Raw genomic sequence first — 27,412 nt, 5'->3', positions numbered from 1 at the left:
ATTTGCTCAATAAATAGAAAAAAAAAAAATCATCACAAGCCAATGAATAGTATCTTTCATTTGAGATAATGAACAATATTTAATTTTATGCTTTTTTTTGCACGTTAGTGAATAAGCAACAATATTTTTATAATTTATATATAGGTATTATAATTTATCCTAATTTACAAATTTGGATAGTTAAACCTTAAAAATATAACGTACACAGCCTCCAATATTATTACAAGTGTTTGTTATGTAGTAATTACATTACTAATGATGCATCACCAATTTATAGGAAAATTATTTGGGTTCATTTATATATATTAATTTAATTATGATTAATTTAAATATTAATAAATTAAATTTGAGACTAATTAATTTTTTAAGAATAAATCAAATTTATGTTACACTAATCTAAAAATAAATATTTTATCGTGATAAAAAATTTGATAAGAACATCCTGAGCCATTTTTTTCCATTTTATACATCAACGTATCTTTATTAGTAAAATAGGTGACGTGTAATATAAATTGTTAAGAACAAATAAAATAAAATAAATAAAAAATTTTACAACGATGGCTGTCTTTCTAACATTATAGATTTTACTTTTATAATAATTGTGGAGCATTACAATTTTAATTTCTCAGATATATCATATAATGATAGAGCTCCTTTTATGATTGTAGCAAAAAAATTCAATGAAATTTCAAAAACATAATAAATCCATAAGTTTCAAATTCATAATCTTATAATGAGTGCAGTAGCCCCCAATCCCTGTTTGCAATAAAATAAAAAAATTCAACGTAATGCATTTTTTGTGGCAATAGACTTGACAAATATTTTTTTAATGATTAATTAAGTTACAGCACTCAAATTTTTTTTAATAATAGCCCCCAACTATATAAAAATATCAATTTTATCACTTTAAATAGAGACTAAGGCTTCATTTGGTACTAAAAAGCTGCTAAATAATGAAATCAAATGAAAGTTGATATGAATTTCCACTGAAATGAACTTTATATTTAAACAGCAACATGAAATCTGGTTCTATTCCTTTATTTATATTAATACAATACCAAAAATTCTCAACTTTGACTACAATGAAATGGAGTTAAAATGAACTCTACCTGCACCAAACAGCATATCTGGTGCCAGAAGTAGCAAGTTTCCATTCCCCGTCTGTTGGGCACCAGGACCTATCGCCAATCTTAATGCACACTCTCTCTCCAATGATTGCAGCATACAGATTGGAGTGGGATTCCAGTATTCTAATAGTGGAGCGGCTGTGGATATCCTGATGTCTCCGCACATCCATCTGAACACAAAAATTTCATAGTTTTGAAGGAAATGAATGCAATAGAAATCATGAAAGAGAAGCTATGGGAAGTACCAGTTTCACAATTTGATCATGAATGGATTTTCCCCAGTCATAGAAATGATCATAAAATACCGTAGGTATTCCTGGATGAGTGAGTATGTAAGCGTATCCCTGCAAAAGTACAAGTTAGAATTATAAATTGCATTAAAAATTGCAGCAATGATAAGTGATGGGAAAATAACAGTGAGAGTAAAAGTGAGAATGAGAAGAAAACTTTTAAAAAACACAATAAAAGATATAAAGATTTATTAGTTCGATAAGATTGGCATGCTCGTCGATGGCAGCACAAAAATAATTCCGTCAAAGAAGATATCAGAATTTTCTTTCCTTTTTTTAGGGTTTAGGGAAAGAAAAAACAAAGATGCAAAATGAAGTATAAATCTTGGAGAAGAAAATAACAAAGAAGCTCAAACAACTAGTATACAAAGAGAAAATATCAAAGACCCTGTGCCAGGTCAAGGGGTCAAAGGGGCAGCGCCCCTGCGGGAGATAAATTTTGGTTGTAAGGATATTTTTGGATGTTCTTTACTATTTCTCTTTGTATTTGATTCATTGTTTGATTATGCTTGGGGCAAAACTTTTAGGGGAGGCAATTGCCTAAAAACTAATATTATAAAGACTAAAAAATAGATTGAGTGGGACAAATTACCTAAAGAATCATATAAAAAAAAAATTGAAGGGGGGCAATTGCCCCCTTGAGCTGTGGCAATTGCCCCCTTGAGCTTAAGGTGGATCCACCCATGGACACGTAGAAATAGCCAAGTGATTTCCTCTCTCCTCTTCTCTCTCCCTTGTTTTTCTGTTTTTTGTTCTCAACAATATATATATAAAACAACCCACACACTATTACTTTCTATCTAATGCCCTTCACCAAAAACCGTAAACAGCAGTCGATAATCATAATTTTTCCAGCAATCCACACAAGCACAAAAACTTTGTTAGGTCTCCTATTTGTAGGAGTTGAGGAGATCGAAATTCAAAATAATAAAAAGGTTCAAATTTAAATTTCATCAAATACCTGAATTGCAAAAAATTTAAACCTATGATACTTTAAGTCAATTCAAATAAATTGGTATTTATCCATAAAACTTTCCATACAAACGTGGTGATCACTAATCATCTTGTAAAGAAAAATTATTTGGGGGGTCCACCGATCAATAATTTCCCACTTAGAGATCAAAATATAGATATATTAACTAATAAAAACCAATATTATGGTACCTCCTCTCATTATCCATGGAGATAAATTGAGGGATAGTAAATCCTTAGTCTCTCTACCATAGCTATCTTTATTAGAATGTCAACAGCGTTCTCATATCATTTTACTCTTTTCAATAATAAGATACCCTATTAAAACAAGCCTCGAATAAAATAATATTTTAGCTGAACGAGCATTATCCTGGAATGAAATACTATATTTTTTGAAAGATTTATAACACTATCATAAAAAAGAACTCCATCTAACTATCAGTTTTCTAACTCTTTCAGGAAGTTATCTAGTTAAATCATTTTCTTGTTAACCTTAGCAACTGCATTGTATGTTGCTTATATGATTGATAATGCAACTATCTTTTGTAACTGTGATGACCAACTAATAATAATACCAACAAAGATATAGAGATATCGAGTCTTTCTTCATCAAGTATTTAAATTACAATGAGATTAACATCAATAAAATCCTATGGTTTCATGTCACTATTGCCAAGCATCAATGAGGTGTTACCATACCTTCCAAGTTTCAAGTATAACAGCATCCACTTCACCTCCTCCTAAGTGCCTTTCTAGGAGTTAAAATATACTTGCTTATAGCTCCCCTTGTATAAACTATCTAAAATATATTTCACCTTTAACATATTCAATTTATTTAAAAACTTAATATAATATACTTAAGATAAATGATCAAACAATTTATCATAACTAATTCTCATCTAGAGAATATCGTTGTTTTTCCCAAGTCCATGCCAAACTCCTTTGACAATTGTTCCCTCAGCTTATTGATCATACCAAAATTGGCCCCTTCTTTTTTGTGGAATTCCTTTTACTATAAGCCTTTTAATGTATATATATTGTATTTTTATTGCGCCCTTAATTTTGAAAATTCATTTGTTCTAAAATGCCTACCTTAATTAATGTCTAAGTGTCATTTTAATCTATAGATTTGATATCCTCATTTCCTAATAGCTTCCGCTTGGTAAGTCTTTAACATATATTACTTCTTCAAAACACTTAGGGTTCACCGTCATCAATAAACAATAAATAACCTATAAATATGATTGAAAATTATTTCCAAATCTTCTTAATTTTATCATATGAATGCTTATCATTAGCTGTCTCAACTCACTTGATCTCTTTCTTGCACATATTTTAGATATCTCCATAAATTTAGCTTGTTAACCAATGGAGGTCTACTTTTAAGTATTGCCAGAGTTGTTTTTATACGTGATTGATTCATTTAATATAACATCAATACTAATGATAATATTTGAATCTCGACCATACCAAATTTAGCAGGCGAAGTCAACAAATCCATATCCAATGAAATAACATTTATAAACTTAGGATCTAGTTCATCACTAACAGTCTGCATGCCCGTAAGAGCAAAAAAAAAACCCTTTACGTGAAAAAGATTTACTTTATTGTGAGTACAAATTTCTTAAGATAGCTTATAAAAAGAACTGGAGGGAACTTTGTTGATCAGATGAAGGATTAAGTTATGACATCTACCCAAAATTTCTTATATAATACTACATGTAATCTCATGTTTCAAGTTTTGTTCATGTGCTTAGCAGTCTGATATGAAGTAGATGTAATTTCAGACAAAATCACTGAACAATAATAAGAAATTGGGAAGAAAAACACACCAAGACTCTTTACTCTTTTTATTGAAAGAAATATGAAAGAAAATAGCAAGATACAGTTGAATCTTCAATTGGAGAGGAAGATCCGGCTCTCCCAAATCTCTAGCCGCCGGCTAGAGTCCTCACAACCTAAGAAACATTAATTTCAACAACACAAGCATAATCCCCAAAAATACAATATTGTTAGCCCTAAATAGGCTCCTCAAATTCCCTCCCAAATCAGCCCTTTTTCTCTAAATACCCCCTCAAATTTGAATTCAAATTAGATCTCTTTCCCCGATTAATTCCCTCCCAATTGTATTTAAAACTTTCCTAAACAATTCACCATTGATTCCTCCTTACATAAGAAATATTAACTCACAAATCTCCTAGTGGGGCCCACCGGCTCAGCTGCCGGTCCATCAAAATCCTATTCTAATATGATGTTCCTAGAATTATCCTCTATATATAAATGCCACTAGCTATGCAAAATTCCTTTAACTCCTTATTATACTATTCTCCTTCACATCTCTCTTAGACGCTCATATTTGCACCAAACTCAATTTATGATAAGACCTTCCACCTTTTTAAATGGTCAAAGATATCATATTGATCTATTACAAACTAAATGCAAAATTTTTTGGAGTCATCACTCAAAATAGCATAGTAAAGTGAGCAGTTGCCACTGGGATGGTCCCTAAACATGGTGAGCATAAGCTTCAATTTCTAAGTTTTGGGTTTTGGGTTCATTTCCATCCTTTGAAATATTAACCTTTCTTTTCTTTTCAAAAACAGCCTTCACAAAAAATAACAGCAAAATTTAAATATGAAAGCTCGCCTTAAAATGATATCTCACTTTTATGTCATATCCTTCAATACAATAGATATGACTCAGCATTTCAGTTTATTGATACTCTCATAATTTGTGTTAGAAGTTATCTATTAAGCCTTTTTTATGCCACATGCTATCATAATGACACTCGTCTTTTGAATGCACAAACTAAAAGTCATGTACATCCTTCTTTATCCATATGCCCAATAGAGATCACATTCCTCTTCAAGCTTGCAATATGTCTCACTCTCTAAAGCTTCAATGTTATCCCCTGTACAATTTTGATTTAAACACCACCAATTCCAATAATGTTTAAAGGTTCACCATCAACAAGTTATGCTTTGCCCATATTTTTCTTTAAAATAATTAGACAAGAGCTCTTTATGTGAAGTGAATATGCACACAAGTCCACAATTAAAAATTCATTACGGTTATCACATTGATTAATAATGTGCCTTGAATCTCTTTTATGGCAACAATCATCAACTCTTCTAGTTTGAATCACACGCTTTTCTTCTACAAGCAATCTCTTTTCATATGCCTCGTCTTTACATATTGCAAACATGTATCATTGTGACATTTATATCAACTTTTACTAAGAAATTCATGTTAATTACTTCTTCAACATTTGGATATTGCTTGATACACTCCATTTTTGCAGTTCTTACTCTACCTTCAATATTCAAAGCAAAATAAAAGTCTTCAGTTAATCTCATATTAAAATTTCCTCACTAAGAATTAAATCATGAACATCACTGAGCTTCAAATTTAATTAGCTATTAATCTCCGTCACTATTCAACACCAACAATTAGGTGGTGATGAAAATACCAGATACAAACTTCATCATCAATGTTGATATCAACCAAACTCATTAAATTCATAATTCATTGATATCTTCCACCGTATAACCATCTCCTGGAATCCTGAGATCAAAGAATCATTTTTTTATTAGAAGTTCATTCATTACTATCAATGGCTTCTTGTACATGTTGATATAGTTGTTATCACTCGAGTTGTGATATATTCATGTAGTACATAGAAACTAACATTCTTTGCAAATAATAAGCGCACAACTCCCAATGCATGCCTATTGAAGATACTCCAATCTTATTGGTTCACTAATGCTAGTTGTCTTCATAAGAGCTAGATGAAATTTCTTGAAGTACAGGTAGTCCTCATTCAGCATCTTCCAAAATCTCATATTTTGCAATGAACTCATCGATTTTCACATTTCCATCCCCAACAACTATTTCTGATATACTTGCCGCATTATCAGATTTCTTAATAATAACATGGCTGCCTTTGCAAACTCATCATGAACTAACATGATAAGCATATGAAAATAAATGTCATAACCACTTCTGATCTATGAACATGCTAAAAATATAAAGGGCAAATCCAAAGTTTACTTTTAGTTCAGCTCCATGCAAAGCAAGGGAATATACCAAGCAAGGATACTAAACAATTTTCATATCAAATACAAATCAAATTTAAGATGATTCTTTGTCTTCAAACCTAAATCAATATGTTGATGAGAGCAGAAAATAAGTCATGCTGCAGGGTAGACTAGAAATGTACAGCAAGGAAAAGATGGCAATCACAGCTCAGACATATTGGCAGTAAAGAGGGTTACCATTTAAGAAATATTTCTATTAGCATAGATCCATACCTCCATAATGTGATCCGAAGGAAAAGGCCAGTGACCCTGAAAGAACAAATACATTAAGGAAAGAGTAAATAATTAAACTTGAAGATCAAAATGGAAAATCTTTTTAATCATCTCTCAACTCTAAAAGTGAAAAAAGTACATCAGAAAACATAGAATCACAGTTAATAGCCAAGCAGCTCATCAGCTCATGTGAACCTGAGTGGATCCTGAGTCATGATTCTCAATGAAGGTTACTGCTCTCGAAGGCCACCAGCCCACTACACCAGGTGGCTTGCCCTGGGGATCTCTCAAACGCCATAGCTCTCCTTTCATTGCTTCCTACTTCAGAGAAGTAACTTGGTTTATTGTATTTCAAATAACTTGCTAATGGAGTCAAGTTCAAGAGAAAGCTAGACCCTTTGACTGATACCTGTAGAATGCCCTTGGTTGTGAAATCAAATGCAGCACAAAGCCCTCCAGTTTTATCAATCCAATTTATAATCCTTTGTCTATGGCTATCTGTAATTTCCAACACATAAATTTAAAAAAATAATAATAAAGAATATATAATCCGTAGAAGCCACTTATGACATCAAGAATTCACCAATAGAAATATCTGACAAATGGTATTTTAGCCTGATCAAAAGCAGCAAGTAATAATAACATAAAAAACAAATTTCAATATCTAGGTAGTTGATGTGGGGCCTAGGAACGTTTTAGCAGATCAGGAACCTTTCAGCTCCCCTGTGGGGCCTAGTATCACCTATAGGAGAAGAGGTTTTGGGAGGAGCTCTTCGGGAAAGATGTAAAGGGTATTTATTAGGAGATTTGGGCTGTTTAAGGGGGGAAAATTATAGAGGATTAGGACCATGTTGAATTTTATACTACAACAGTTTTTGTAGGGGTTTTGGGTTCCTAGTGGTTTTTAAGAATTGTGGGAGAGATGATTCACCTCACAAACAGTGAATTAACTTATATTTTGTCTTTCTTTGCTTGAAGTTAGTAATTAAAGTCCCCCTTGGTGTTATTCCTGGAACCATTTTAGAGTAAGTTTATTGTTTTTTACATTGTTGTGTGATGTTTTGGTCGTCAAATCCTATCAAATTAGTATAAGAGCACGATTCGGGACCCATGGCACCGAAGAAAGTGGATGCTTTGGAGGAGAAACTAGAATGAGAAGTTGGTCAATTCAAATTTGAAGTTGAGGAACGGATTTCATCCATGGAAGGATGGTTTTCTAACCTAGAAGACATGATGAAAAAAAAAATGGAGCTTCACACCCAGTTGGCAAAATTGGAGGTGAAGGCACTGGTGGGCGGCCATGGAAGCGAGGGAAACCCCAATATCGACACAATGAGGGATGATCGAGAGGTAGAAATCTTAGGCAACAGGGAAAATATGCCACCTCTTGAACCGATAACCAAAAGGGAAATGGGTGGAGGATATAGCATTAGGAGAAATTGGGAGGAAAAAACAATGAGGGTTGATTTTGAAGAAGAGGATATCTACGAAAGGAGGAGTGGGAAAGAACAATGGAGAGATCACAAAAATCGTTACATGGGAGGAGGTGGAGGTGGAAGAGGAAGTTGGGACGAAGGGGATCCGAGAGTGCAAAAGACGAAGATGCCTGGTTTTGAGGGGGAAGATGCTCATGGGTTAATCTATAAGGTGGAGAGATACTTTGTAGATAATGGGCTGACGAAGGATGAGAGACTCATGGCGACGACTTTATGATTTGAGGGAAAGGCCTTATATTGGAGAGACATGAGAGATCCAATTTGATCATGGAGGGAGTTCAAAGATAGTTTATTAGAATGTTTCCAAAAAAGTCGGGAAGGAGATTTCTATGAACAGTTCTTTGCTCTGGTTCACGAAGAGACTGTGATGGATTATTGAGAGAAGTTTGAGTACCTTTCTAGTCGATTGGAGAGGCAATATGAGACAATATTGAAGAAGAATTTTTTTTTTTTTTTAAGATAACATTTTACAATTTCTTTAATATTTGTGGGGAATTTCATGAAGGGACTGTGGGCTCCAAAAATTCAGCCCCGCCTCCACCCGTTGCTTTTTCTTTTCGGGGGAGATTTTAACGCATTAAGTTTTGAGGTAAATTTTGGGAAGGCAGATGGATTTGTAGATAAGACACTACCCAGAGATTTCGCCCTCATTTTGCGAGGACTTTATGATCTGAGTTCTGGTTTCCTATAGACGCAAGCCCCTATAGTTAATTACCCCTCCCGATCACAAGAGAGAACTTTTGATTAAGGCTAGTCGTCAATCAGATACGTAGAACATATGTGTTATCTGGCATATAGTAGCATCAATGGGCTTAAGAATTTTGAAATGTTTGGATGTTTGAAAATTTGAGTTGAGATATTTAAGGAGTTTGATACTTAAAATTGAAATTTCACCATCTTGCAATTAAAGCGGATGGTGGGGGAATGAATAATGGACCCGATCAAGATCCCATGGTTCCGTCGTCCCGGACCATCGTGGTCCCTGGTCTACTTAGTTAGAGGAGGTAGTCGACCCAACCTAATAGAAGGATCCTTGTCGGCAGCCATGAGTTGCTTCGTCCAAGGGGACCTTGTAGATCTGGGTTGGATATTTGCCTTAGGGGATAAATTTGAATCCATCTTAGCTAACAGAGGGCTTTGTGTCCTATCGATCATATCCTATTGATTCATATCTCAAAAATTTGATGCCACTAAGGAACGTATTGGCTCTAACCATAACGGTATTTCGTGGTGCCATTTGACAGCAAAATCACTCGGTTCAGAGGGCCTCAGGTAATAATCATTTATTCTACGATGTCATTTGTCGGCAAAACCGCCGGTCAGAAGACACGTACCACGTCCTTACTGGCAGGAGATTATTTGAGAATGGATCCTAGTGATATTTTCGACTATGCATTAGTTCCATATGAGCTGAAGTAAATTTTAATTTGTCCACCCCGACAAACTGTTGTTGATGTTGGATGAATTTTGCTTTAAGTGGTTAGATTTATTTCAATTTTAAATATTTGGATTTTAGAATTTTTGGATCTTCGGGTATTTGGATGGCATTTGAAATATTTGTGAACCCCTCCGGTTGAGATTTGCATCAACACGGTCATCATCGGGGTGTGGGGCCATTTTCAATTGAAAATATTTGCATTTTGTGGATGAACCTTGTTAACTTTGCCAAGCTGTTGACAGAAGATCGAATTTTGTAGGCGTTATGCCTTTGTTAGTGAATTCTCATTGTTATAGGCCTTGAAGGCCTAATATGAATGCATTAAAACAAATATATCAATCGCTGTAACCGTATATTTGTTTGATGGTTCGAACCATGTCGACTCTTATTGATTCGTATAGGAAGATCAGGTTCGAACTTAAATCCACTTATTGACCCACACAACATCCCTAGACGTTATGTATATACCAATAATATACTCGTCGGGGCCCATGCGGGTAGCAGTTGTATTTACCCCTTTAGTGTACATATGTACATACATATTACAGTGCATATACGGGAGTATTTTTAAAATATTTGTAAACACCTATCCACTTGTATGATTGTTGCGGATCCAATGGCATATTGAAGCAGCTTCTAAATTGAATTGTTTACTACTTAATATAAGTAGACTGTCGTGCACTACTTGCATAATTTATGCAGGTTGAATATAGTGCACTAATTAATCTCCTGCTTTTGGATATAGGTGAATCATAGCGTTATCACATGATTGCAATAAGATACTTCATTGTTTTGATGTAAACTCCCTTTTCTCATTCACCGGGAGGTCCTTGAAATTCGTGGCCACTACCTTGAAAAGAACTTTTAAGATTCACAGTGTATCAGACTTCTATAGGATGTATCATCCATAATCAAATAATTGTCTTCAAAATGGATAGAGGTATCTGGGCGGACTCGTTATTTCCAATGTTCATGGGTGTCAGAACTGTTTTCTTTCCAAGTATAGAACCAAGAAGAAACTTTGGAACACCAGGAAGTTTAGTTTGAATTTGTTCAAACATCTCTCCCATTCTATTAGGAGGTGTCCTCCTTACATCAAGTTGTCTTCATGTCCGACGTACTTGCAAATTTCAATCACCGCTGTAGTAGGTGATATATATACTTGTGTCAACAAGAGTTCATTGTGCTTACGATATACCCATTATTGTTATCCACAAGTGGTTGTATCATCCGCCCTTGCTCACAAGGAATGATTATATTCACTATAATCCACCGGACATATTTGTTGAAGAGCATATTGTACTTGCATCGCATCCACCTTTCACCAATCTCAGGTGGTTTGATGTGCTTGTTTGCAAGGATGGATCTTCCACTATCAATTGATGGTATTGCCATTTCAATCTTGTAGGGATTGTTAGATCTCCAAATTTTATTCATGATCACATCAATGCATCACTGATGGATAAGTTATTATATGTCTATTTATCCTCGAAGGTCATTTGCATTCGCCACCATTACATTCTTCCATATATTTCAATGTTCATGGGGACCATTGCAAATGCTTATATCTTTCGACATTCATAAGGACCACAGGGTGTTTGTGAAATAATTGATGTCGAACTCAATGAGATTTTCAGGTTTGTGGTTTGTTCACCATTGTTATTCAAGAGGGAGCTATTGCACTTGTTTGTTAGTCGATGATTGCCAACTATAAATACAACATTTTCATGCAGAGGGTCTTTCACCACTGTTGTGTATCAATCATCAATGATTATAGGTGTCTTAACGAATACTTTGGCATAGGTTACGAGCAAACCATGAATCATCATATTCATCAAGAGCTTTTCTAATGAATCAATACATTCATTGCAAGTAGATTAGAGACGAGCTAGCTCCAATATTATGAATAAATCGGTATGGTCCAAAAGCTCATATTACGAGTTTATAATCAAACCAAGTTCCTTAGTTTACGAACAAACTTCATTTGCAAATTTCTTGCTTTGATGATTCAATGTACATGATAAGTTTAATATCATCACTTATCAATATCTTTATCCCAATCAAGATTATCTTTGCATATTAGAAATTATTGTTCAAAAGTTCCATGTCAAAGTTTGGAATGAATTTACACATAGGTCCTTGTTTGTTTGCATGGGATTTGAATGACTCAAATCTTTCTTAGTTAGGATTTGCATACAAACCAAAATGATGATTCCACTAAGGAATTAACCCTTCAAGAAATTATTCATCTCAATCATAATTGAATCCAATTTAGATTCATATTCAAGTTCGTTGTAGTCCAAGATGGGTTCTTTGCTATTTGAATTAAATCCTTGTTTGAATCCGGATTGTCCAAATCATACTCAATTAGTGTTCAAATGATGTTCAAATTTGAGCTCATGTTAAGTTCTCATTTATCCTTTGAGTTTGATCAAGCTCAAGTCTTGTGTAAGTTCAAAAATTTATCCAAGTCCTCTGTAGTCAGTGGCGGAGCCAGAAATTTTATTGAGGGGGGGGCCTAAATTAAAATAATTTTGTTTGTTGTCTCATTACCATGGGGTCTCTCTTTGGAGGCAAGAGAGAAGTGAAAGATATTTAAATGAGTTTTACTAAACATTTTTTAAAATATTTTTATTTCAACTAATTTAAGTGAGTTTCAATTTCAGAAATCAACGATCTTTAGCTCTTTGGATTCGTCTCGTCGAGTCGCTGATTAGACTATAAGCAAATAAATTTTGAAAACCGTTTTATCATCCAAATTATGTTTTGAATCTTCCAACTGTGCTTTGGGTCCTTGATTTGGACTCATTTGTGCTCGGATTGAGTCGAATTTTATATTGTTACTCAAGTCTTTACTTAAGTTTAAATGTTCAAGTCATGTCCTTGTTCATTTGAGTTCTGTTGCATATGGTTCAGGCTTAGTTCATTCAATTTCATTTATTTAAGTTCAAGCCTTATATTATTGTGTTGAATTTTAGTTCAGGATTCATTTCAAATTCAAGTTTATTTGGATTCAAGTTTGAGTTAATTTTGTGCAAGTTCCTTGTTCTCTTGTTGTACAAAATCAAGTATTCTGTTGGTCCAAATTTTGTTCAAGTCCTCCACACTTCAAATGAAATTTTGGCAACCTCCCAACGTCTCCCCCATTTAGGGGAAAAACCAAAAGGTTTCCTTCCCTTCCACGCTACATGAGCGCTTCAGGAAGGTGTCGGGTGATACCGCGGTGACATTTTCTTTTATCCCCCAAGATGCTACATGAGCGCTTAGGGGTCTCGAGCACATGTTAGAGAGAAGCACAGGGATTTCCCCATGAGAACTTAATTTTGTCCCCCTCACGCTGTCACGACCCAACCCGACCGGAACGAATCCTTTCGCGTCGGGTCGAGACGGATGAAAATCCAGGATCTAGTTTTGGAATTTGTTTCAGAACTTTCTTCCAGATATTCAAACAAACATACAGAAAACACAGAGCTGCTAAAAACATCCAAATATACAGAAATGCATCCACTATTTTCTTCTTTCTTTCTTTCATCAAAACAATCAGAAAAATCGTCAGCGGCATAACGACAGTATACGGAATTTCCACAAAATTCACAGATTCAGAAATTTACCAAATTACCACAGATAGTACACAACATCATTCAAAGACTTTCATTGTACTGAGACAGTAAATTTAGACATCCAGATAAATTGTTATTCGATCAAAACTCCGCAGAATTCAAAATACCCGATAAGAATCTTCCAGAAAATACTCAAAACGTGCACAAATATCATCTCAGAAACATACCAAAAGTTACGCAGTAAAAAGTTCATCAGTACAAAACGGAATCAATTATTCGCTAACGGAGACAAAATCCGAAACAGAAAAGTCGTCAAAATCCTCGTTTCTGAAAATTGAGAAAGGCAGAATGTGCCTTACTTCGAGTCGGTTAACTTTTCCAACTACCGCTACGGACAGAAGTCGCCCAAAAATCACTTTTTTTCCTTTTTCCTTCGATTTTCTCTCTCCTGAACTTTTCTCTCTCTTCAAAAAGATCTCATTCCTATATATATCAATGCAGATCGTCCCGGACGATCCAAAATCATCCCGAGACGACTTGCCCTCGGGTCAAAATTCGTTCAGACGAATTTGAACTCGTCCCTGGACGAGTTGCTCTCGGGAGAAATTTCGTACGGACAAACCCCACTTCGTCCTGGGATGAACCTTCCAGCCAGAAATTCCTACACAACCTGTACCGATCGTCCCCGGACGATCCAATTTCGTCCGAACGAACCTAGAAGGAAAAATGGCTTTCACACACGCTACATGAGCGGTCCGGGGATTATCCACCTCGTTGTAAGCGTCGCACCGGTTTCCCTCCCTACTACGCTACGTGAGCGCATAAGGGGTTTGTCGGCTTGTCGCAAGCCGCGAGAGCGGGATTTTTAAGTTAGGAAAGATATAACTTCGTGAGGGGATGTCGGCGGTGGTAGAGTTGGCACGCGGATTGAGATAATATTTATAATAATAATAATAATAATAATAATATTATTATTATTATTATTATTATTATTATTACTTTTATTATTATTATTATTACAATTATATTACTACTATATTATCATAATATTACCTTTTTAGATTCGGGCACGGGTAAGAGGCCGGGTAAGAAGGATGGGTCAAGCTTGAGGAGATTTGGGTTTGGCTATATGAGGGTGAGGCTAGAATCGGGCTAGGGCAAAGTTGAGGGGTCAGTTCAGAGCAGAGATCGATGAATCTCTAGCTGGATGAAAGCATCGGCTTGGAGTTCGGGAGCAGGTAGCAGGTTGGGGCTGTTTGGGCTTCGGCTTGGTCGCAAAGAGGAGGTCGACGGGCTGTTTGGGCTTCGGCTTAGTACGCGACTCAAACTCCAATTTATCATAAAATTCCCATGTAATCCCTCTCCACCGATCAAAGCAGCCTACAAAAAATAAATGCATTAGCTATCACAAGAAATAATAAATGATGATAACAAAGGAAGCCACAAGAAATTAGTTGCGGAATCGCAACAGCAAGTGTTGAACAATAGAACACCTACAAGTCACAGATGAGTGCAAACCCATAAATCACGATATGCAAATACTATAACTTAGGAGGAGGAAGTCCTCGGGTGGCTAATTACAAAATAAACGGAGGGAGTTGGACATTGCAATAATGGAACAGAGGATCGACAACTACCAGAGATGAACAGCAAGAACAATGCAAAGGAATAATAGAGAAATTGAGGAAATTCAATACAGACCAAAGTTTCATGGAAGGGGAATATCCTAGGCCTGTGAATAGAGAGTTTTCTTAAAATGAAACTCCTTCCAAAATAAAAAGAAGAAATTGAAATGACAAAATTAAAATTAACAGTTCATGTTTCTTCTCAACACACACAGATTTGTGTTTTAGGCGGCTGCGTAGTTTGAGTTTCACAAACATTTATCACTTTATTTCATGAGAGCTAATTGGAAATTGACTTCACAATATCCAAAATTCAGGTTACACCTGTTTTACATGTTAATTTTCAAATTCCAATTATTCCCATCTCTAATATTCAACATACTAGCTTGACTTTTAACTGTAAGTTTGGATGTTTAGCAAGAACTAATAGTATTAAAACTCAAGATCAATCTCTAATATATATATATATATATTCTTGAATAAAATATGGCAACATGTACAGGTCAAAATACTCTAACCTCATAACTCCTAAATCATAAAGTCATTATCATAAACAATACTATATCTTAGCTAAGCAAAGCAAAAACAAAAAGATCACACAACGTCTCTTATTGTTTTAATTATAGCAGTTCTTATCCTTTGAAATTTAAGTACAAAATTTACAAAAAAAATTTCACATCCAATCAAGTCAATATGAAATAGAAGCTCTTAGGAAGAATGTTACAGATTCTTCTTGAAATTGGTCTTCATCTTGATTTGCTCAGATAGAAAAGACAATACATATTTTAGAAAAAAAAAAACAAACAATTATTGCAATTCATTACCTTGATTGTAGTCCAATTGACTAGCTGAGCTGTAGCTACAGCTGTCCCAATATTCTCCTACTGAAAATATTGGCTTTGACTGCTTTACGTATTCTTTAACAAAGTTTTCTTCATAGCTGAAATTTTATAGAGGAAAATTAGTTAATATAATTTGTCGATTTATTATCATACATGTATGAAAGTCTCTCGCAGTGGACTTACCCTTTTGCAAAATCAAAGCGGAAATCTTGAAATTTCAAGCTTTCACGAAGCCATATGAGCCAGTTGATTATATCTTTTCGTACAAAGGGTTGTGTATGGTCTATGTTGGGAACTCCAGGAAAATTGCAACCCGTGCTTTGATTTCCCTACATGCATTGCAGAAGCTAAAGGACTCTGAAGAGATGCGGGGTAGTAGGTTAAGGAAAAGAGGATCCGAACCAATCAATATAGCTATAATTTCTTTTTTTCCAGAATCTTCTCACTTCTAGCAGAGGAATTTATTATGTAGAGCAAGCCATCATAACGCAAAGCTACTTTAAGGTCATTCTGGCCCAGGACCGTTTTCCAGGATCCAATGCTACGATTACATTCATGATTAAAAGTAACGTTTTATAATAAAAAGAATGAAAAATGGCTTTTCATGTCATATGGAACAACAATTACAGCTTTGACCGAAAGCAATATATTGACAACAACAAGCCCTCAGATCAGATGATTTTACTATGATTCTAAAGTAGGAACTTGTTATACTGTAGGATCTTTACAATAATATTTAAGAGCTTCGTTATCTAAATGTTGCACATGCCTTCTTTGTTCTTCTTAATTTGTTACAATATGAAAAAATCACATCAAGTATCAAAGGGATATCAAAGAACAATGAATATAATTCCCTCTCCCACTAAAAAGCAGATTAATCCTATCATATAACTGAATAAAAGGGAAAAAGTTGGCAACGAGATATCAAACATAAGGAGAAAAGGTTAAGAACAATTACGCATTGAATCCTTCTACGATCAACCTAAGCTATACTTACATTCTTAATAAAGCAAGCATGGCATAAGGGAATCCCTACCGCATATTATTTAGCATATGTGAAATTTTATCATCATGCCCTATGCACAAAGATTTAGGTTTCGTTTGAGACGGCTTTCTTGCTGCTTCTTAAAGCAATTTTCTAGTACAAAATTTTAATTTTTGTACTACGAAGCTGGTCTAAGAAGCGGTAAAAAAGTCGTCCCAAACAAAATCTTAATCTAGAGGAACCAGAAGCAAGCACGCAAAGAACTTTAATAGGTCAAGTAACCTATTAATTAATAAATCATTAGTCAAACTAGCAATATAACATGAGATTGTATTAATTTCTTGCAACATAATTTTCAATAATGACCACCTCTAAAAAGCATGGCATAGATAATTAAACCTTGAAATCGTATCTACATTTGGTTGAAATAAATCGGTTAAATATAAGATGGATAGGATGGTTGTTCTAATGGATTAAGTTAAATTGCAAGGAAAGTTAATGAATTCCATGTTGCATGATTCCAAATAAGTTAAATACATTTGAAAGAGAATAGAATGGTTAAAAAATTAATAGAAGTTATATGATAGTTCAAGAAACATAGAATTATTTATTTGAGAAAATAAAATTACCAGCCCACCCGAACAAGATGTGATAGCATGTTCATCCCATGACATAGGAATACCATCAAAACGATTATATGCTCCCCCATGTCCTTGAGTAGTACCAACTCGATGGTTGATAACAATGTCAGCCATAGCTCTAATTTTGTGCTGGGAAAGTTTCTGAAGTAAAACTTTTAATTGGAGCTCAGAACCATAAGAAGAGTCGAGCGAATATAGGTTTTGCGGTAGATAACCTGAGAACAAGAAAACGTTCCCTAGTTTTCTAAGTACAAAACGAAAGAGAATCAGATTAATTTGTTCTCACCTTCTGGAGAAACAGAATGAGTAGCAGGAGGGAGCCAAACTGATGTAAATCCAGATTCAGCGAGATCAGAAACCTTTTTCTCTAAGTTAACCCACCAATCACTTTTATGAGACTCCCAATTGAAGCCCTGGAATATAATCTAAATTAGTAAAAAGAAAACCTTAAACAAGTCCAAACATTAGTTATGAAACTGAAGGTCCATATAGCCACCACAGAAAACTTCAAAAAAAAAAATCATCTTTCCAGCCTTTACATTGCAATCAAATGCTTCAATCTGAACTCATTTTTTAAGCATATAATCAAGCTGACTCATTAGAGAAAAAAAATTCACTTACAGTGCTAGGAGGAGAAATATAGCTTATAAATAATTTACTAAGAATAAAGCCACATGAAGCCTAGTAAAGATTTTGTAGGCATTAAGCATAATAGCGAGACATTGTTTCCATTCATCAAAATGTGCAGCCCTGCTTTGCTGGCAATATATTGGACAGCATTCTAAGTAAAATAGGCTATTAAAAAGGATAGTTCGAACCCCTAATTCTCATGTATCAGAAGAGCCGTTGCATTTCTCGTTTTGATTCTTCCATTTAGAAGAAGGACAATCTACAGCTAGGTCGCTAGCCTTAAAGGGGACATCACATAAGCTTATGTCTTTAAAAACCCTATAATTGATCGCTTGCATAGTTTTTCATATCACTTCGATCCTCCAACCTAGTTGTTGATACTAAAATGGCACTTAATGCATCACAGAAATTTGAATTAAATGTTAAGTAAGATCACATGACCATACTTGTGACCCTTAATGAATATTGGATGTTTAAGTTTCAAAAACGACATCCTAGTTTATAAAACCTTAGTTTTCTCTTTTCTATGATAATTATTATTATTTTTGGACAATTACTGCTATAGTAAAAAATTTTCAAACCCCGGATTCAGACTAAGTCATTTCGCTACAAGTTCGATAGATAAAGGATTTGTTAGTTCTGTGTGGAATATGATTGCATCGATCAATCAGGTTGTACTTTTAACTCGGAACTCAATTCCATCGGTCGAGCTCACCGAGGGATTTCAGAGGGGTCTCCCCTTCCTTGGTTTTGGGGGCCTTGCCCATAAATTTTTTTTTTAATTTCCATACAGTGTTGGGGCACTGTAGTCTCTGGTTGTCGATAAAGGGCAAAGCAGAGCGGTGTTCTAGGCTGCAGCACCACGGCGCTGCAAGGCGGCTAAGAAGCAGAGAGAGGAGCACCGCGGCCCTCTAAACCCTATGTCGCGACGCTATGAGTCGAGTTGGGTAGTTTGTTTTCTCATTTTTCATATTTAACTTGAAGTGTTGCATCCGATGGGGTAATTAATGTGCGTCTCTTTGTCAGTTCTGAATGAGGCAAAAAAAGGGTGAAGAGAGACAATGACAGAGTGAGAGAGAATGAGATCTATACAAAATCTCTCAATTTTCATAGTGTATTTCTTGGTGTGGTGTGGCTCCGTGATTTTTTCCCCAATTTCGATTTTTTTCACATTTAATCCTGATGTTATTTCTTTTCCATTACATTTTCACTTTCTTGTTTGTTTTCACTGCGTAGTTTTATTCCTAACAATTTGTTGACCGGCTTGTCAGCACCATAACCGATGCAAGCAACTGCGACAAGAAAGGCGACCGACAGAGGTGATGTCAAGAATGACTAACTTGAAGTGCCTCAATAGTTATTAATAACATTCAAATAATGTGCGTTTGTGAAACAAGGTGGATCAACATGTTCAGAGTGTCAAAAATTACCAAAGAAGAAACCATTCACATGTAAGTCAATCGTGTGATGACGAAACGATGTCTGATTACAAAACAAATAGCTCCATAGCATTCAAGACGTCAAAAATACCTTGAGAGGACCCCCAATGTTCAATTCGAGCGAACAAGGGAGAAAACGATGGACTATGGGTGCAATGTTGCACAAAATCATCCTAACAATATCCATTTGAAAAACAAGCTTCGCCATTGCATTTGGAACTTTGAAATTAATCCGAAGGGATGCCCACATTGCCCAAGTTGCAGCATGCGTTGTTGACGCATCATGAAGGTATAACGCTCGCAAAACTCAAAAACCATGATCGCGATGCGTTCAACATGACAAGCGAAACCCATGCGAGCATTTCTTAAAGAGATGAGGCAAACTCGTAAATGAAGTTCGTGATGCATCAGGTAAGCCTTGTGCATGTTTTTCTTAATACGGCAAGATAAAATTAAGTACTCGTTCGCATAGTTCCAACACACTGGGGAAATTAGTCTTTTCTCTCATGCAATTAATCAAGACATCATACACACCTTTCTTGGCATCATGAGATTAAAAACCATAGATGTGGTGTCACCTAAGACCGATAATGCACGTCTTAGTGTAGTGAGCAAGGCTAGACTCCCTAAAAATTTTTCCATACAGGAGAGACGCTAGAAGACAGCCGAAATTTCATCTAAGCATCATTTAAACAAAGGACTATTAAAATAACACGCATAACTAAAATACAACAAAATAAAATATAAATGCGCCTCGAGGACAAAAATGAGAACACCTAAAATGTAATATTATTTGCTTCAAACAAACAATAACAAGTAAGAGATTTTTAATGAAAATGTCTGCCTATGGGCAAGAACACAACCAACCTTTGATCAAAGAGTCTTTGATAACCACAATATTAGACTGACCAAACTTCATCAAAGGCTATTATGGGCCGACAGACAAGGTGACTAACAAATCATATTAATGTGTCAAAAGCCTAAACAAATATTATGTAATATTTCTAAGAAAATGATAAGTATAAATTTAGAAGAAAATGAAAGTAAAGCAAGTAATTTCATACCAATAATTGACTGGCCTATTGCTTTAAACAATTTGCTATTTGGCATATATATTTCACCATTGTAGGGATATTCATATTCATTGCTTAGAATCAAATTCTTATATCAAATCATCAAAGTAGATTTCGACTTAAAAGTATTGCATAGATAGTTATATATATGAAAATAAATGCTCATATTAGTTCATAAGATTAGGATTATATTCTTTTGTTGTAGGTTTAAAATTTCTATTCAAATTATTTATACCACTAAACGTAACTCATTTGATATTATAACAGTGGTTTTAGAAAAAGGAAAACAGCGCAGGGGCGGTAGACAGGTGATAAATAGTCATCTATAATAGCTTTTTGGGTGTGCAGTTTTGGATATATTATAGAAGATGTGTATGATATATATTAAAAACTTTTAGTACCTATGAAAAGATATTTGAAGTATATTTAGAAGCTCTATAGTTCATTTGATAGTTTTATTTATACATGCTTCACTATCATTGCTTGTGATGGATCTACTAGATAATTGTGAAGTGCAATATATATTTTATGACAATCAAAACATATTAATTTTTCACTAATACAATCTTGATTAGTAAAGTCAGGATGATTGTTTACAAAAAATGTGTCTAACTCGATTATCCATCTCTACTATGCCCCATGGTTGATTGGAAGTAGTAAAAAATATGGCATGGCAAATGCTAGGGATCAAAGTTGAGCATAATATACAAATAGATAGACGACACCCATAAACCTAAAAATATAAGCTAATGGATAATAGCCACTACTAGAATATTAAAAACTCAACTCTTGTTCCATATATGATATAGAAATATTATTCACTCTCATGTGGATATTAGCAAATTCTCATCATAGAAGAGTCCTCCAAATTGACCATCACTCTTTTCAAATAGAAACTTTTTAATATTATCAAACATTACGAGTCCATTGAACCACATAGAGCTTACATGGGAGCCACCATCTCATAGTTTTGCTTAACTATAGTAGAGGTAATTCATACCGAATTAAGCTATAAACCAAATGAATCATTAATTATCGTCGAGCCATCAGCATAGATATCACTTGTTAGTAGGTTGAAACAATTGAGCTCTCAATTCAGCCTAATATACAAGTGAATGGACAATTATGAACCCAAGGAGACTAAGTTAATAGGTGATGGTCTCTACTAGTAATGTTAAGAGCTCGAACCTTATTTCATATATGATATGAGACTATTCTCAACTCTCATATGGGTCATATCAATCTCCATCTTACAAAAGAGTCATTCACTTTAGCTATCACTGTTTATAAAATTGAATATTTTTAATACCATCATTAATATAAAGATTTGATGGCACAAACTCAAAAAAATAAATTGAGTGAGTAAATAAGACAAGCAATGCTAAGATGGCATAATCTCAAATGCAAAGTGGGGTAAATAATTTTTCAAAAGCTTGATCTTTAAGATAATTGGGCCCACCGAAGAAACCGTGGGTGTATGAGTAAAATCCCAAATATATCTTTGATGGATACCAGCAATAACATAAAATGCATTGAAAATGAAGCTTTAAAATTAGACATTCTCCTAAAATGGATGCAAAAAAATCCGTGACTCTCCATGATGCAATTACTTATACTATTTTTTATAGATAATGCCAAATTCTGAAGATTTGCATGTTAAGTGCTGTTTTACAAGAGCTTTTTACAACAATATTTTTTTTATTCTCAACTACTTAACAAATACGGGCTATTTAATCGGTCACACTGTTAGGGAATTGTATTCCATTTTGTCATATTTCAACTCTTTTTAGCATTTGACTTAAATTAAAATAAATATGTTAAATTTCAACCGTCCCTTGGCATTTTGATCCAATGGCTAGGATGGGGATCCATGGGAGGCTCACCTGGATTGCGCCAATCTCACCGTCCCTTGGCATTTTGATCCCACAGCTAGGATGGGTATCCGTGGAAGGCTCACCAGGATTGTGCCAATCTCCTCCCATATTTAGGTGGTTGATTTATGAATGATTATATTAAAGCGATTATATATGATTCTGTAATTATTTGTTTCTTTTTTTAGATATCTTGTATATATCTATAAATAGGGACAAGTTTGAGCAATAAAATTAAGGTTTTTCCTTCTCCAATTCTTTGAATTTAACATGGTATAAATTAAATTTTGAGAGATTTGAACTTCCCCCACATTTATGGCCAGTTCATGAAAAATCCAAAGCAGACTCACATGCAAGATGTAGACAGAATACTGTATTACCTTAAGGGGAACCCAGGTAAAGCGATTCTCTCCAGAAGAGACTATGGAATAACCCCAGAAGCACATACTGAAGCAAATAATGAAAGATCACCAGTAGATAGACGATCTATCTCAAGATACTGCACATTCCTTGGAAAAAAAAACTTATTACATAGAGAAGCAAGAAATAGAACGCGGTGGCAAGATCTAGTGCAGAAGCAAAATACAGAGCTATGACCTTGGAAAAATGTGAGCTATTATGAATCATGATGATTCTAGAAAAGTTAAGGATAAAATGGGAAGAACCTATGAAGCTACACTGTGACAATAAATTAGCAATCAGCATAACTCACAATCCGGTTCAGCATGAGAGAACCAAGCTTATAGACGTGGACAGAAATTTCATAAAGGAGAAACTAGACAATGGTCTTATATGTATACCATGTCTCATCAAAAGATTAGCTTGCAGATATTCTTATCAAGACTTGATAACTCCATATTTCTGAAATTGATTATCAAGCTGGAAATAACATATATGTATTCCCTAGCTTGAGAGAGAGTTTTAAATCTCAGCCATCTCTTGGCATTTTGATCCCACGGCTAGGATGGGGATCCATGCGAGGTTCACCTGGATTGCGCCGATCTTCGCCATCCCTTGGCATTTTGATCCCACAACTAGATGGGGATCCGTGGGAGGCTCACATGGATTGTGTCGATCTCCTTCTATATTTAGGTGGTTTATTTAGGAAGGATTATATTAGAGCAATTATATATGATTCTATAACTATTTGTTTCTTTATTAAGATATATGTATAGATCTATAAATAGGAATAGGTTTGAGCAATAAAATTAAGCTTTTTCCCTCTCCAATTCTTTGAATTTAACAAAATATAAATTAAATTTGAGAGATTTGAAATTCACCCACATCTATGGCATCATTACATTTGAAAATCTACAAATTGGGTGATTTCTAAATCTAGCACTGTGATGTGCCCATTCATAACTTCCTACACACCATCATCTCTATCTACCACTCACCCTCATCTACTAGCGTTGCCCATGCCCAGCCTCATCCACATTTCAATACATTTGAAATGTATCCCAAAAATAATAATAATAATAATAATAATAATGCATTTGATTTAACATACCACCAAACAACTCATCCATTTTTGAATACATGTATTCCTAAAATGCATGCATTTCAAATAACTTTTCATTTCTAAAATACATGTATTTTAAAAATATCCAATCAAACAGCCCAATAGATTGTTGTAAATAATATACTACTTTTTGAACATCTAAAAATACTAGAATAGTTCAAAGATCTAACTTTCTATTTTATGGAGATCTTTGATTTTATGCTCATTGAATAGTCGAGCAAATAAATGATCAACTCAAACACAATTACTTTTAAATTTTATGTTATTTTGTAGTTTTCAATTCAAGTGAAAATTTGTAAGCATGCCCATAGTGATGTGGCCTATGAGAATGGGATATGTTATCTGCTTTTATTATGATATTTTATTTTGGTTTGGCTCATCATTGATGTAAATTGGTTCAATTGTTGATTTAAAGAAGGTTCTCAGCCTCATTGTTGATGGTTGTAATTGGGTTCTTGATTTTGACAATAATTTATTTATGCGAATTTTCTAGTCTTTCCGCCAATTTCCTTAATCTTTTTCTTCAAACATATTTTTTTCATTGGTTTTACAGAAGTCTTAAGTCATGATTTTAGTTATATTTTCTATAGTTGGGATTTCAATCGCAATGTAAAAATTTAATTGCTCATTGAATTTTTTCTTTATCGGATTTGTCTTTGATTTCTTTAAATTAAAAGACTGATCCATTATCATTTTGTTCAAGATTTAATTTTGGGTTTACACCTTAAAATATTTTTTTTAAATGATTAGTTATCTTTGATCTATAAATATTATTTGTGTGCAATTTTCATTCATCATATTATTCTAGTTGCACTAAGAATACAAAACCCTTCCATATCATGCATCATTGTTGCTCCTCTTATTTCTTTGAAACAAACTGACAATGATGAGCTTCGCTTTACTAACTTCCACCTCAAGCTCATATACAGAAAGTTCCCCCTAGCTGGTCAAAAGCCATATTAAGCTTCTTTTGTCTAGTTGGTTGTTAAAACCATTATCCATTAGAGTCTTAATCTCTTTGTTTTCTTCTCCATTCAAATTTTAGAAATACATCAGTTATCTACTCTTGAATATCTACTTATGGGAGTTAATTATATGCTCATACTTGTCGACAAAGAAAATTGAAGTAGGTTTTAACCCACCCTCATGTCAAGACTCAGGAGAAAAGATATTTACTAATTTGGTTGGCCTACAATGCGTATATAAAGATTGGGCATCAAGAAGTATCCTATATCAAAGAATATTTCCGAATATACTATTATTTTAAATAGTCCCCATCAGCTTCAAGAAGTTATTTCATACAAGTTTTGGGTATTAATCTTTTTTTATGATTCACATCTCACTCTGAAAACAATTAAATGTCAAGGGGTAAGTTCCACAAACTTCCTTCTAGACAAACAATGGAACTAGGATCCAGAGTAAATTACCAGCTTTTTTTTCATATAAAAGGAACTAGCATATAACGCAGCTCATACTGAGAAGCTCAAAGTGCTTCATCAACAGGAAATATGTTCAAATGAGAGGATCAAGCTTATTAAATTAGTTTACAGTGCTAATTCGCAAACAAGGCCATGTTCGACACATCTTCTCATTAAAAATCTAATGCCCATTATTACAAAGAAAACTATATTACAGAAGCATTGATCAAAAAACCAGAAACCATTATAAATATTTATTTGAATACCTGGAAAAGTATTTCCCTTCCATTCCGTATGACACCACCTGCATGAATATTCCAGAGATGATCAACGACAACTTTATCCCTTGGAATAGATTGTGACAGTTAAAAACTGCACAAGTATATTCAGTGGCGGAGCCAGAAAATATCTCTAGGGGGGGCCTAAAATTTTTTTTATTATATTATTATTTTTCTTCAATTTTTTACATCCAGACTTAAGACCAATATAATCAATATTAAAAATGATAAAACTTTGTTAGTGAATTATTAGGGGGGCACGTGCCCCCCCTCCCTCCGCCCATGAGTATATTATATGTGAATCATAAATACAAACAGAAATGAATATATAGATAGATAGATATAGAGAAAGAGAGAGAAAGGCAACGTTATAAGCTATGCTAATCTCCAATGGAACGGCAAACAACTCCGTCGCTCCAACCGAGCGGCAATTCTTACACCATTTCATCACGGATGAACAGTACGACGCCAATATTGGTGTTGCACTGTTCATCTTCGCCATTTTTTGTCTTTATCGAACTTGCCGAAGAAACCCGTGAAAGAAGAGAGCGACCGTTATGGGGCAAAATGGAGTTGGATTGGAGATGAATCACAGCATTTTTTAGTTTCACGGCATTTTGGAGTAAAAAAATGAGATTTTCAGTTGGAGGTGCCTTTTAAGGAAATGGAGGAATGCCATGAAGGAATATGACCTAGAAAACATACCATCAGCAAAGGCTGCCTCCTCGTACCAAGGCTGCATTGCAACAAAAAATTGTTTAGCAAAAGAACAGTTTCTAAATAAAATCAGTATTACAGGTTTGATGACTTCCAGAAATGATATTAACTATGAGAGAGAAATGGGGCATTCTCTCTGTGTAAGTGCATCTCTGTGTGGTTTTTTCTTCTTATTATTATTATAATTTTTATTTTATTTGATACATTGGTTCCTTTGAAAGAACAATAAAGTTTGAAACAGACAAGGATTGCATCAGAAAAAAAATATATGAATGATAGTCACATAATACTTACATTATCAAAATACCCCATGCAAGGCCTCGATTAACCCAGGTAAAAGCTTGCCTGCTAGATAAACCAAGCTAAACAATCAGCTCATGAACTCCTGAGAAAACCAGTCAGGATAAGCACAAAAGAAAGTCAAAAATGCTAAACTCCTGAGAAAACCAGTAAGGATAAGCAGAAAAAAAAGTAAAAAATGCAAACTGGTAGCATCTACGCTGATTTATGGGTTTTGGCCGAAGATGCGCTCGAAAGGGGAGAAAGTTTGTTACCGTCGCAGTGAAGTCGTCGAAGGAGGCGAAGGAAGAACGCTCTCTACCTGTGTGCCGTCCGATCCCACTCGTCCAAGTAGGCGAAGAAGCTTCCAGCGACCTGACCTCAGGAGAGGTGGAAGTCGAAACAAGGAACTTTTATTACATCCAGTGTACGCTCCTCTATTTTCAGTTTTAGATCAAAATAGTGCAATACCGAGTTTTTTCAAAAAAATTTTAGGTCAAAATAGTGCAATACCGAGTTTTTTCAAAAAAACTCGATACAACTCGGTACTCGGTATTGCGCTTTTTTTACCTAGAACCGAACGTAGAGGAGCGTACGTTCACTGGATAAAATAAAAATTCCGAAACAAGAGGAAGAAGAAAGGCAAAGAATAAGGGGTGAAATAATAAATAATTGCAAAATTAATTAAATAGTAAGAAATTTACTAAAACAAAGTGAGAAATTAAATATTAAATAATAATTGAATGATTAACTAATGAATTACCAATTTAATTAATTTGAATAGAATATGTAAATAATTAACTAGATAATTAATAGTATATTTAATAATTAAAAATTATTTAAATTAAAGTTAAATATCTATTTATTTATTCAACAATTAATTTAAATTATAACTAACA

General features: G+C 34.4%; 1 protein-coding gene across 5 annotated transcripts; it reads right to left on the bottom strand.

Moving 5' to 3' along the window:
• Positions 1–954: 954 nt before the first annotated feature.
• Positions 955–26,944, bottom strand: LOC110112174 (probable alpha-amylase 2). Of its 5 annotated transcripts, none has more exons than XM_028692886.1 (13): positions 26,789–26,944; positions 26,529–26,619; positions 26,223–26,253; positions 25,506–25,543; positions 17,573–17,699; positions 17,275–17,501; positions 15,844–15,989; positions 15,643–15,758; positions 7,109–7,197; positions 6,895–7,017; positions 6,700–6,735; positions 1,373–1,471; positions 955–1,297 (listed from the first exon to the last, which is right to left on the bottom strand). In XM_028692886.1, the coding sequence occupies exons 2-13, from the start codon at positions 26,544–26,546 to the stop codon at positions 1,106–1,108; spliced, it is 1,242 nt and encodes a 413-aa protein (XP_028548719.1). In that variant the 5' UTR covers positions 26,547–26,619; positions 26,789–26,944; the 3' UTR covers positions 955–1,105. The 5 variants fall into 5 exon arrangements, with proteins under 5 accessions (XP_028548719.1, XP_028548723.1, XP_028548720.1 ...); XM_028692890.1 differs by having other exon boundaries at positions 1,433–1,471; XM_028692887.1 differs by having other exon boundaries at positions 26,529–26,579; positions 26,789–26,935.
• Between the last annotated feature and the right edge of the window lie 468 nt (positions 26,945–27,412).

Source organism: Dendrobium catenatum, unplaced genomic scaffold, assembly GCF_001605985.2.
Source record: "Dendrobium catenatum unplaced genomic scaffold, ASM160598v2 fragScaff_scaffold_178, whole genome shotgun sequence".
Taxonomy (NCBI): domain Eukaryota; kingdom Viridiplantae; phylum Streptophyta; class Magnoliopsida; order Asparagales; family Orchidaceae; genus Dendrobium; species Dendrobium catenatum.
The sequence above is the reverse complement of the archived record's forward strand: the minus strand, read 5'-3'. Positions and strand labels throughout refer to the sequence as shown.